The sequence below is a fragment of the Trachurus japonicus genome, chromosome 13 (genome assembly GCF_045865225.1).
Source record: "Trachurus japonicus isolate A0001 chromosome 13, Traja_1.0".
NCBI lineage: Eukaryota > Metazoa > Chordata > Actinopteri > Carangiformes > Carangidae > Trachurus > Trachurus japonicus.
Window position 1 is genome coordinate 31,714,544 of NC_140919.1, and position 12,825 is coordinate 31,727,368.

General features: G+C 40.8%; 1 protein-coding gene across 1 annotated transcript in view; it reads right to left on the reverse strand.

The window, feature by feature from the left end:
• Window positions 1-1,152: 1,152 nt before the first annotated feature.
• frem2b (FRAS1 related extracellular matrix 2b) overlaps window positions 1,153-12,825 on the reverse strand; it is a 52,517-nt gene continuing 40,844 nt past the window's right edge. Inside the window, exons 8-24 of the mRNA XM_085795981.1 lie at window positions 12,328-12,537; window positions 12,021-12,218; window positions 11,756-11,920; window positions 11,297-11,479; window positions 11,076-11,206; window positions 10,785-10,940; window positions 10,236-10,539; window positions 9,887-10,018; window positions 9,361-9,692; window positions 6,979-7,171; window positions 6,755-6,859; window positions 6,339-6,466; window positions 6,108-6,242; window positions 5,197-5,323; window positions 4,502-4,689; window positions 4,261-4,407; window positions 1,153-3,591 (exon numbers count right to left, since the gene is read on the reverse strand). Of these exons, the coding sequence (XP_085652107.1) occupies window positions 3,085-3,591; window positions 4,261-4,407; window positions 4,502-4,689; window positions 5,197-5,323; window positions 6,108-6,242; window positions 6,339-6,466; window positions 6,755-6,859; window positions 6,979-7,171; window positions 9,361-9,692; window positions 9,887-10,018; window positions 10,236-10,539; window positions 10,785-10,940; window positions 11,076-11,206; window positions 11,297-11,479; window positions 11,756-11,920; window positions 12,021-12,218; window positions 12,328-12,537 (3,341 nt within the window). The 3' untranslated portion in view covers window positions 1,153-3,084. The remainder of the gene's footprint in view (window positions 3,592-4,260; window positions 4,408-4,501; window positions 4,690-5,196; window positions 5,324-6,107; window positions 6,243-6,338; window positions 6,467-6,754; window positions 6,860-6,978; window positions 7,172-9,360; window positions 9,693-9,886; window positions 10,019-10,235; window positions 10,540-10,784; window positions 10,941-11,075; window positions 11,207-11,296; window positions 11,480-11,755; window positions 11,921-12,020; window positions 12,219-12,327; window positions 12,538-12,825) is intronic.

Consider the following 12,825-nt stretch of genomic DNA (forward strand, 5'->3'; position numbering starts at 1 on the left):
GCTAATAGATATGGGTTCATAGAGTGATCATTTTGCCTTTAATAACTGAAGAGCTTTATTCATTGAAGTGCTAACAGATCCAAACTAGAAATAATACAAATATCTCAGGAAATCCATCCAAATTAGGTCACAATAGAACAACTTGAAATACTTTGATGGAATCATAGATTGGGAGGAAATGGATTCAAGATCACAACAAATACTGGGATGGAATATGAATTCTGTTTTACCGTTTTTGGTTTGTTTGCTTTTCTTTCACATAGGAAACAGTTACAAAAGTATTACATGATAACTTATTAGATGGCTTTTGCCAGCAAACTCATCCACGCTTCGCTTTTGAAAACACTCGCCTATGATTCTGTCTGTTAAGCTATCTAACAAAACACTGTTAGATCTAAGTTTCTGCCTGCACAGCATCAAGCCATGACTCCATCAGAAACACTTGTACCAGTAGAGCTGTTGCTGCTCTTGCTCCCCCCAGTGTTCATTCTGTGTAATGTCATGAGAGCCTGGTGCCAGAGCAGAATAGAGAGCGGGTGCAGGAAGAAGGCAACTTCCTGGTCTGATGTTATTACCCACAGCACTGTGCTTAAACACCCAAACACCAACATCCACGCTCCCCAGTGTGGAGATTTTCTTAGCCACAGGATACGACCAGGAAGCTGCTGTTTGTCATGTACCTAATCTGATGTTTGACTTGTTGCCAAACAGGAGCCCAGACATCTTTAAAGAGTCAAAGCCCCATTTTATCCTACGCTGTTTGTCTCACACCAAAACAAACAATTTGTTTCCTCTATGAATATGCACTGGTAATAAAAGCACATGGTTTACTGACCTGTATGTGTATGTACCTGTATGTGATTTATGCTTGCCTTGCACCTTGGAAATTAGGATGATTGGTTGATGATAAGGAAGTGGTAAATTGGGTTGGTAATTTTAATGAAATTCAGATTTCATAACCCCGAAATGAATAATTTGGGCATTCTCTAAATCATTTCTAGCAGTTTAGTGTAATTTAAAGTGAATTTATGGCCTTCTATATCTTTCTTCTCAAAAGTGCTTACACCTTGCATTTAAGCATTTTTATCAGTACATCTACAGGACAATGGTTGCATGTCATTTTAAGCATTTTAAGGGAAAGATCCTGTAAAACTTTCTTGAAAAATTATTTATTTGCAGACCACGTTGTGCTTCTGGCCTATGTTACAAATACTTACAGCACATACAGTATGCATTTTTAACAATAATCATTCCCAAAACATCCAAATGGTATATTTATATGTAATACATAGGTATATACATACATACATACATGTGCATAAAAATGCTCAGAATGCACTCAGAGCATTAGAGTGAAAAAAAAGAACCACAGTACATTGATACAGTGTTAAACCTAAATTAGCAAGCAAATTGTGCACTGTAAAAACAAACAAAACAATAAGAAATCATACTTGGGGTCAATATTTCATGAAGGTATGGTATCACAGGTTGCATAGAATTGTTTTCAATTTCAAAACAAAATTGCAAATAAATGAAACATTTATAAAGGAGTGACTATGAAATGAGTGTGTCTTATATGATATAGCCTACAGTAGCATGAGGTAATCAGATTTTATGGCAATCCGGTGCCTGGATCTGAAGAAGACATAGAACAAAAAAACAATGATATATCGAAAGTATGTACGATGTTTCACCTTATGTGCACAATGTTTTAATGTAACCATGGCACACAAACTGTATTATGTATTATATATTCAAATCACAATAACAAACAAGTCATACACAGACAGACAGGTTCAAAATTAAAGGGAAATGTTATATGTATATTATGCATATATACATATACTTGTATCAGCACAAAATAACAGTGAATTGAAAAATAAATAAATACATTTTAAACTAATGAACCAGGGAGCAGATTTTAGATTTTAAAACTGATGATTGAAGATAAAACATTTCATTCCCTTTCAGTGAAATCTGATAAATCTATTTCATGATATTTCACGGTTTAAAGAAATATAACAGCACAGTCAAAACAAAGCCCTGTTGTAAGAGGGATTTCAAGTCCCAGCTACCTCTCTACAAAGCTACAGTAGTAAACACCTGCGTACCAGCTGCGCCAAGGGAGCAAAGAGAGCATCTGGAACTGCTACTATACTTTGCTGTACATTGCAGACCAGCTGTCTTGAAATTTGCATTGATGCTACAGACTATCTTTAGACTCAGTTTAATGTCTCCTAATTTATCTAGTGCCATGTGTCAATCATAGGGTCTTAAAATCATACAGTGTTTCAACAAGGGGAATGTAACAATAACAGCTACTGATAAATACTGTTTTTCCTTAAAAAAAAAAAAATGGGGTCAGATGCATTTGTCACAATTCCTTTCAAATCAGCATTGAGACTTTTTTGATAATTTAAAAAAACAAAAAAAACAAAATGAGCACAGGAAAACAATACTCACTCAAATGTAAAAAAGAAGAAAAAAAAGTATCCTTTTTTATTTGAGTTTGGATGTCATGCTGATCACACAAGACAAACATACTGTAACACACAATGTAACCTCAAAATCCTGTGAGTTCCTAGGCACACACTGAATCTAAGGACAAATCATTTTCTTCAAGAACAGACAGGTTTACCCAGTGTAAGCAACCTATGGACAGTGTCTTAATGCAGCAAATCAAACATACAAAGCCTGTTGTTAACAACTATTACCCAGCTTCTCTTGACCTACTCAGTAAAACACCAAATGCCATTCAAGTTAAGAGGCATCTTCTGTAGCACCTTTGGAAACATAATAACACCTTTTTTTTGGATCAAGTGGCATCAAAAGCAAATCAATAAGTGAGTGATGACAACTTGACAAGTGCCTTGAAACAGCTACCAACACAGTCAGTCTCCTAATTAGTGTCCAGACCACCGCCTGGCTGTGGAAGTGATGCAGTATTTCAAGTAGATTTCTGAATAGAATCAAAGCTCTTGTAATTTGTGTCGCTTCACACACAATCATCAGTTTTTTTATCTAAATGTGAGGCACTTGCAAAACAAAAATATTAACTAAAACTCTCAATCATCAGTCTGTTTGTTAAACTTCGGAGCTGTCGCTGTTGCTGACGCTGTTGGTGACACTTTGTGTCATCATGGGCTCTCTGCTGCTGGAGTTCTTGGGTACTTCTTTCTTCTCCCGCTTGGACCGAACCAGCAACACCACCAAGATGGCGATGAGAACAGTGAGCAGCAGCCCGACAAAGACACCAATGATCAACACAAGTCCATCGTCGTTGTTCTCTTTCTGGTTGAGCTCACGGGGTATGATCCCTTTGGTGAAGATTTCCCTCTCTGGGCTCGTCCTTCGCTGGCTGCTGCGGTCCAGTGTGATGTGCAGGATGTTGGTGCCACGGTTGTTATTCACACCGATCTCCTCTGTTATGTCCGGCACATCGTTGGTTGATCTTCTGGTTCGTTGTTGCAGGTTTGTGTACTGGCTCATCGCATGGTATTCCAGACTTCTCTTCCCTATGCCACGGTTAGCGTTTTCTCGGGAACGGACAGTGTAGATGGTGTGAATGTACCACTCTCTCCCTGCAGACACCTGGAGAGAGCAACAGTTATCGCTTTATAAAATGGCAAAGCTTTCTGAAGAATGGCAGTTCCCTTTGTTTTCTTGCTTTCTGCCCTTTAAGGGTGGATTTTAATGCATGCTCTGATATTTTCTCTCTCTACTGAACAAACATAAACAATATGAATCACCTCAAACATAGTTTGAGGAATTGAAACATAATCAGTGGAAAATGCTCAGCAAGCCCCTAAGCACTGATACTGACTTTTTCTCCTTGACAAGCCAAGAAATACACTTACTGACCAGAGAAAGCAATCTGGACTTCACGGATAGGGAGAGTCTGAGTCATACGTATGAGTCTGTCAGCAGAGGCTTTGCAAGGGACTGTTCACATGGTGACATGATTTTTCACCCACAATTAGGTTTCCATCATGATGCAGAAAATGTCAGGTCAGCAAGGCTATTTCTCAGCTTGTTAAAAAGAAAAAAGGTTAAATAAAGTTAAAATGGCTTAATGCAGAGCAGTACATTTCTTGCTCTTTCAACTTGCTCTCCACACATCAGGATACCACAAGTTTAAACCAGCTCCCTAAGACTAACAAGCAGGCTGACTCAAGAAAAACAAAGCCCATACAAGTCCACAGTATAACATCTGGAATGCATCGCAGATTGGTGTTTCTTGTCTTTGACCTTTATACTGACCTGGAAGAGAGCTGAGGAATCCATTCGGAAACCGTCTGCCCCCGGTTGTCTCACTAGAGCTAAAGCACCAGGATCATCAACTGCCAGGAAGGCATTGAAAGCTACATTGCCAAATGAGCGGGCCTGGGTCTCTGGTTGGGCCTTGTCCTAGATTTAGAGGGTAACATATTAAAGAATATTACCTTTGAATGGACACAAATAACAGGTGGCATGAGAGATATGTTTTTGTTACTGTACTTACAATGATTTTAAATCTGTAGAGTAGTGATGGGGCATCAGCCAGACAGCCAAACTCAAAGTTGCTGGGGTTGTATTTTGGGACATAACCATCAGCTCCAGTGCACAAGAACACTTTTTCTATATTACAAATAAAGGAGTCACCCAAGTTCTGCACTGGATCCACCATCACTCGGCCATAAATTGTATCACCTGAGGGAAGAAAATTAAAGTTCTCAGCACTGAAAACACATGTAACATGTAATATCACATATATATAAACTTGATAGTCTAACTGAAGGTTGAACTAAAAAAGGTTTTACAGATGCAGCTCTCTTACATGATTATATTTTATTCAGCTAAAACTACTCCCTCAAACTTGGCATCAAGAGTTTTCTTCAGCTTCACTTTGACGGCGCCTTGAAGGACTTCCAGGCTCACTTAATTAGCTTGTTTTGGAAACAGACATCAAAGTGGTCAAAATGACACTTCATGGAGACCTCTCATTTCCCTTTCATTTTTATCCTGTTGAGTCAGGAAAATAATGGGGAACATTTGTGCTAAATCAACAGAAAAATCCTTCCCACAGGGATTTCTTTTTGATCAGTAAGAACAGAGTTAAGTCCCAGGAGCTGAGCAATGAAGCCTTGTTTGTTTGTTTTTTTCGTTTAATCTGCAAATTTCCAAGTGCAGTTGGTATTTTGTGACTGTGTGCCTTACCCTGTGAGAAGGCAGTGTCACTCTCCTGTCCAAAGCCCATGGAGCCGTCTGAGAGCCAGAGTGTCTGTTTTGAGAGTAAGATCATCTGAGTATTCAGACTGAACTCAGCAGCCACCGGGTCGCTAACCTAGAAACAAACAGAGAGATAGACACAAATGCAATGCATAAATTAATATGTTCTGGATAATCACTGTGTTTGTCTTCAGGTTTGTTTTGCAACATCACAACTTCACAAACAAGAATATGCTTCCTTTTCTCCAATTTATATGATTGTGAGTAGAATGCTTTAAAGAACATATTTTTGGGCAAAATAGGACATTTCAGAGAACAACTTAAGGCTTTGGTTAATTAAGATGGGAATTTGGGTTTATTTTGATTAATTAGTCTCCCTTGTCATTATTACTCTTGATGGTGTTTTGATGCTCAGCTAGGTAGATGTTGGTACAGTATTAGCATAAGGGACAAACACACACTGCTGCAGGTACATGCTAAACTGATTAAATGAGGGATGATGGATGAACAACTGTTTTATGAGTACTTGACTGGCTAAAGTGAAAGTTTACTTTTAGGTTTTTTTTCAACTGAAGTCAACTGGATAATGGAGAGAGACATGAAAATAAACGAGCAAGGAGGGGGAGATGCCGCTTAAAGGAAGCAATGAATGAAGGAGATGGGGAGAATAAATGGAAACTTTGATTTAACTTTCAAGATTTATAGGCAGTTTTTCAAGTAGTTAGAACTCATATGTATTTAAATAAACCGTTGTGACTCCAAGTAAAGCTCAGAGCTAAGATAATATTGATAACAGAGACCCACACCTCTTCTGAATATCATATTGTTTAATATTAAATTGGGGAAAAATTCATATTTGCCTTATTTCTGTTCTATCCTGCTAAACGAGGTGAAGTTACCTGCTGAAAGCGGATATCCAGGTCGAAGGTGAGTGGCTCTCTGGGATTGCAGACAGGTGGGATGGTGTACTCCAGGCTGGGAGGGGATGTACAAGGGACCAGCTTCACTGTGTATGTGCCAGAGTAGTCACGCACCTGAGAGGGGAAATTATGATGAGTACAACTTAGGTGTAAAAAAAGTAAAAGTAAAAACAACTCAGCTTCTCTTCATAAAGCATAATGTTTCCTCACAGCAAAGTCAGACATGAACGTCCACTGCTGGATGGGCTGGTTGTAGGTTGGTTCATTCCTCACAAGACTGAGGTTAAAGGTCAAACCAGGGTGGTCCGGACACATGACCATGGAGGTGAGTGGTGAAGCTAATGGAAAATAAGAACAGGTAAATTACACAAACCTAAATTATTATCTAAATAATACTTACCAAAATATCTAAATTAGTTAAAATATTTCAATAACAAGGAAGGTACATAGAAATCCTAAATACTACATGTTTAAAGTAAACAGAACTAAACACTCTTCTGCACTAATTAAATATTCTATATCAGGGAAATCAATTATTTCAACTTTTATGCAAAATACAGTGTCATGTTACAATGCTGTATTATCACATTAAATTAAGTCTGTTAAACACTTCATCACTACTGTACCTGGATGTGAAAACACAAACAGGCCTCTGAATCGAGCCTCAGTGCGGAAGTTGACAACAAGTCGTCCCTGCCCGTTTATCCGCATGCTGGTTGGGTACAGGGCACCTGTAAAGACAGTCATAGATAGGTTCAATTTAACTTCTTAAAGTAATTAATTTATATACCCTATTCAATCAACATGACACATCTATTTGAGTAAGTAAATATTGCTGTTCAGGTCTTGCCTTGTAGTTCAGCCTCGGGGGGACTACCGATTCCATCCCTCCACAAGATGGCAGTGTCGTACACAAATGTGAGCCGTAGCTCTGACTGCAAGTCGAAGTGCTGCCATCCTCCTGCCCCCACGGGGGAGTGGAAGACATAGGACACGTGGAGTGGGACTCGTAGGGTCACATAGGACTGGACCAGATTCAGCACCTGCAGGAAAAAAACAACAACATGTTACATGAGAGCAAAAAAGAAAAAAAGATGTCATTCATACCTCACAGATTAACTTATCTTTGTTATAGAGACATTAAAAAGAAAACATTAAGACATCCTGAATCAAGTGCTGGAAATTGCTGATATAAGCTAGTTTTGTTCTGGTAGTGCTTCATTAGTTCCACAAATTGATTGGACTTGGCAACACATACATATTGAAACTGCAAGCACATTTCACTGGGTGATCAAGTCTATAATATTAAATTCAAATAGTCTTCATTAAGTTCACTTGATGGTCTAGCTGTAAGATTCAATGCATTACCTGTATGTATTAGTGGTATGAGTGTTCATGGACACTAATACCGTAGCAGATGACATGTTGGATTTAAGAAAAATATATATTTTCATTTCATTTCATTTCCACATTCAAATGTATCCAATATATAAAAGCAAAAAAAAGAAACACACACACACACACACACACACACACACACACACACACACACACACGTGCAGAATGCACTATCTGTTGGGGATATTGAATTTCTGCTACCCCCCACCCCACCCCACATAAAAGAGCTGCCCTTAAACGGCCAAAGGATTGTGAGTGGTGAAAGTCGTCAGAGGGAGTGCTCTCTGGTATCTGCACTTTCCTCTGACCTGTGAGAGGTACCTGCCTGCACTGGTCCTGTGTTCATGTGGAGGCGTGCCTAAAACCTCTGGGCACCGACTGCTCAAGCAAATGATTTGCAGAATGGCCTTCTGACACAACCCGCTGGTCCTTAATAGTTTCCTGTGGTCCTGTTAAGCTGGGTACTAAGCCCTACACTGCGACATGACACTGGCCCCGGCCTGCATGGAGCTGTCTCCGGTCTCCTGCCCACTTAGAGGATCGCTCAGGTCACAGGGCACACACAAACAAAGGCTATGTCTTCTACCATTGATCCTGCTTTACAGATTCTGAAACTGAACCTGTGACTCAGTCCATACATCCACATACCGTCTTTTAGCTCTACTCAACAGTAACTATAGCAACGTAACGTACATGGAGAGCTGTACAACGGCTGAGTGTACTTTCCTTGATGGAAAGACAACAGGGATATGAACAGCCTTTACTGCTAGACACACATATTTCAGGATTTTGACACTACAGTAGTTGGTCTGAAAGTAAAACTTGCTAAAATGCTGCATTTTCTAAATAAATGATTAGATCATATCTGATAAATGCTGTCACTAATCAAGAAGACATAGGCTAGAAGATAGTCAACATGCTCACCATTATCTTTTTTTTAACCTGAAGGCTGAGGTAAAGTTGTTATTACTAGCAAAAGTCTTACTTGTCAGGACATGTTTATTACTGTCCATAGCTACAGGCAACAAAGTTTGACTTGTTGTGAAAGCCTGTTATCACCTGGGTGAAGCCTTTGTTATTAAATAAACCTGAAGCCATGTAAAATGAGAAATTCACATTATAATCACAAACCAATATACAAAATATATATTTGCCAGTGCTGTAGGGCTTTAATGAATAAACCTCAGTGGGGAGTGTAGTGGAAGTTTTTACAATGATGTGCCCTGTGCACTCCTGCAGCCCTTCTTTATCAACACTCTATTTTAATTAACTGCAAGTCAACTAACAGTAGGTTTCCAAGGTGAATGCAAATGTTGAAGGCTGTAAGGCTTGTGTGCCAGGGGAGGGGTTTAAGTTCTCCACCTTACACCTTCACATATAACTGCTGCTGCTGCAAAGAGAAGACTGGGGATGTAGCACAGCAGACAAAAAAAGGGATTTTTATGAGACTGCTAGTTATTGACTTTCCCCTTTGACAAGACAAATAATTGGTCCTACCAGGAACCGGAGGAAGTAGGGTGTCGGGTGAGTCATTACCACTGAGGTTAACATGGCTCTCCAGACAATAATAGATGATTTCTCTAGAGGGTGGTATTTACTTTAGCTCTTTAAAGGAAAACCAAGTTGGCAAGCAGGATTTTAATATGGTTGTAAATGATTAATCAGGCTTGGAAATCCAGGTTGATTGAGAACAACACAGAAAAGGAGCTACTGAGCCCACATTCCTGCCCTCAAGGGGTTCCACGGCTTTATTGAACGGGCTCCTTCCACCTCATGTCTAGAGATGACAAAGGGGGTCAGAGGTGAGCTGAAGCTCATAGGTGGGGTTGCTTACCTGTCCATCAGTCCCGATGGTGCCTCCACAGTCACTGAGCAGCTCAGACATGTCATAGTAGCTGGTGAATTCCCATAAACAGGCCTCCAAGTTTAGGTTTCTGTAGAATCTCAGTGTACTGGACCCCCGGAGGAAAGTGCTGTACTGGTAAGGTGAAGTCTCACCGATGACTTCTGGATTTTTGGTAGCTTCCGTAAGGAAGCCGTGGCGAGTCTTGACCTCGGTATAGTCCAACAAATTGGAGCAACGATGGTGGCCAACGCGGGTCCCGTCAGGGCTCAGTGTAAGCTCAAAGTTAGATAGGGGTCGTGTGGACACAACAGGCAACATACCTGAGGGCAGATTCACAAAAAGCAGCTGTATAGTAGAAGCATACAGTAGGCATGATAAAATTACAACAAATTATCTTTCTTTTAAATAAATTGGTAGATTGGTGACATATTGAGACACTTTTTCCCACTTAGGAGGGTTTCAACAGCCTGCCTCTCAGTGATATTTTCACACAGTCACACAATGTGGCTCTTACCATCAATGTGAGGCATGGTGACAGTCAGTTTGATGAGGTTGGGATGGTCTGTGTCTTCTGCTCCAGTGTATCGCAGCTTGGCAGAGAAGGGTTCGGCCCCCACTGTGCCTACAACACGAGGCTGGCACATTCCTGCAACGACGCCCAAAGACAAAAAAAAAAACATCAAACGTTTTGTTTCCCTAAAAATCCTCCACTGAAAGTCCTTTTATCTTTCAGTTTTCTGTCAGAGCAAGGACAGCAAGTACTGTGTTGGGAGAGCAAAACGCAGCCAGCAGCTGTTTATCATGTTGAGCCATTTCCATGAGAGAGACTAAACATTTGAAGCTAGAGAAAGAGCTGCACTGACCCTCTTCCTTGCTGATGGGCACTATGGAGCTGCTGAGTTCCAGACCCTCGTCCCCATTAGAGTTCACGGCCCTCGCGGCACACTGGACCCTGGAACCAGTCTGGAAGTAGACTGAGTCCAAAGTGATGAGTTTGGAGGAGGTGAAGAAGGTATCAAAGTCAACCTCCCTCATAGGGCTGGTGACTCCATCACGGCCGGTGGGCGCGCTGACAAGCCAACGATAACGGGTCAGGGTGTTGTTGATGTTCTCGCTGACACAGATAGAGCCGGTTCTGTCATAGTCTGGGTACTTGGGGTTACAGGCCTGAAAAAGGAAAAGGAAATTATGCCTGTGAATTCATGGCAGCTTAAAACATTTCTGTCTACAACTCATGAGCTCTCAAGGTAGGTGTTAATTAAATGTGCTCCTCTGCTAAATACCTCCTCATAGAGTATTTTCTTTTCTGTGACTATACTTGTGAGACTAAAAGCTTTGCTGAGTGAATAATTAACACAGTCAATGAGTTAAAAGTCTATCGCTAAGTATTTATTGTCCATCATTGAACATACAGTGACACAAATGACAGGGTATCCAGCCACAGGGAGAGAGTCCCTGGTCCTGTCGATGTCATCGTAATGCAGCAGCGACACCACTCTGGGAACTGAGGGGAAAGTGACATCCGCCATGCTGTTGGTCTCCTCAATATATATAATGGCTTTGCTCATCTGTTGATTGAGAAGAAATGGCAATTAACAGGATGTTAACAGGGGACAAATTGCTACTACCATGTAATGTGATAGTTGGCCCAGTGGGTACCAGTTTGACAGTTAAATTACACCCTGGTTTGGCTTAATTTTCACCTTTGTTTCTGCCACCATGTTCTCATCTGGCTTCAGGTGGACAGTGAATGCCTCCCTCATTTCTCTGACACCATCATATAAAATCTCCACCTCCACATAGTGCTCCACGTCACCATCTTTGAACACAATTTCTGTAAAGGTAGTGGAGAACGAACAATTATTTTTCTATCAAATTTCAAATCACTGCTGTCCTGATAACAGTGCCTGGCCATATCATTTACCCTCAGATATGGGATGGTAGTCCTCCCCAGAGGTAGCAGATCCATCCTTGGTGTGAACTCGGACCACAGAGACCTTGGAGGTGTCTCCGACTCGCAGCACAGGGATCTTCACCACAGACACTTGTCCACTTTCCTTTGGCTCATTCACACTGAATTTGGTCTCTCCAAATTTAATAATGGCCTCTAAAAAAAATCATGGCACATAGTTTTAATCATGTTTATATACAGTACTGCAACTGTAACATAGCACACATGGAATCCTCTGTGTCTACAGCTCTCTGAATGTGTTGCCCCATGGTAATGTTATAAAAGAAACTACTGTATCTGATTTAAATTAATATCTTATCATATTAATTTATGATAAGATATTATCAATCAAAAGTTATGTACTGTACATGCTGGCTTTATACAGGACTATTGTAAGGAACAATGAATGACAAGAAAGCAAAGCAATCGTACTATCTGCATCATCTCTTATCTTGATGAGAGTCTCATTCTGTCCTCCAACAGAAGCTCCGAATGGAGATTCACTCTTGGGGTTTCCCAACACAAGACGGAGCTCTTCTTCTTCCTCATGTTCTGTGTCATCAACTAGTACCAACACACAGGGCTTTTCAATCTCTCCTGAAAGAAAAAGTAGCAGGGAATACATATTGATTGAGCTTGTATTGATTTTAAAAAGTGAAGAAAACACAAATCAAAGCACTGAGTTTTGTTACACCACCTGGTAAGAAGGTGATGATGGAGGCGTCTGTGTTGGGCCTTTCACTGAAGTCCATCATGACCTGGGCTGTCCCCTGTCGGCTGTAACAGCGTACCGTGGACCTGTAGCTGATGTCCCCACTACGGTACACAATCGCTGAGATCTGCCCAGAGTCCTCATTGCCCACATACACAGCATCACGGAACTGAACCTTTGGCACTAGAGCGACAAAATTAAACCCATAAATCAACATCAGAAATATAGTGTAAACATCATCACTATGTGCAACCTTTTGGATATTTTGATTACAACCAAGATTTTTACTCACAGTCAGAGACAGAGTCATTGATGAGGACAGTGGCTTTGCTTGGCTCCCCGAGGACGCCATTCATGGGCATCCGTAGTACCAGTTCAAACTTCTCTGGCCCCTCCAGCATTGGCTGGCCCAGGTCATCCAGGATGGTCACACGAAAAGTCTGCATGGTGACCCCCGGTGCAAAGTCCAGATTCCGACTGATCCCCACATAATCTACACCAGCTGGTCAATAGCACAATATAGGTCAGTCGTATTCCACTGAACAGAGATGAGACCAGCTAATGGAAAACAGTGGACATAGTGCAAATGGACTACAGTACAGTACTACAGATCTTATTTCTACAGCAGTTCTCATGTTACATCATAATTCATCAGTGAATGTGAGGCGGCGAGTAAGATGAAACGATACACCCTGCATGTTGACAAAATTATGCTTTCTATCTGGTGGGCGATAGCCAAGAACAGTTGGAATTTGTTGTGTGATTAAAAGCGCGCTGCAAGAAACTAGAT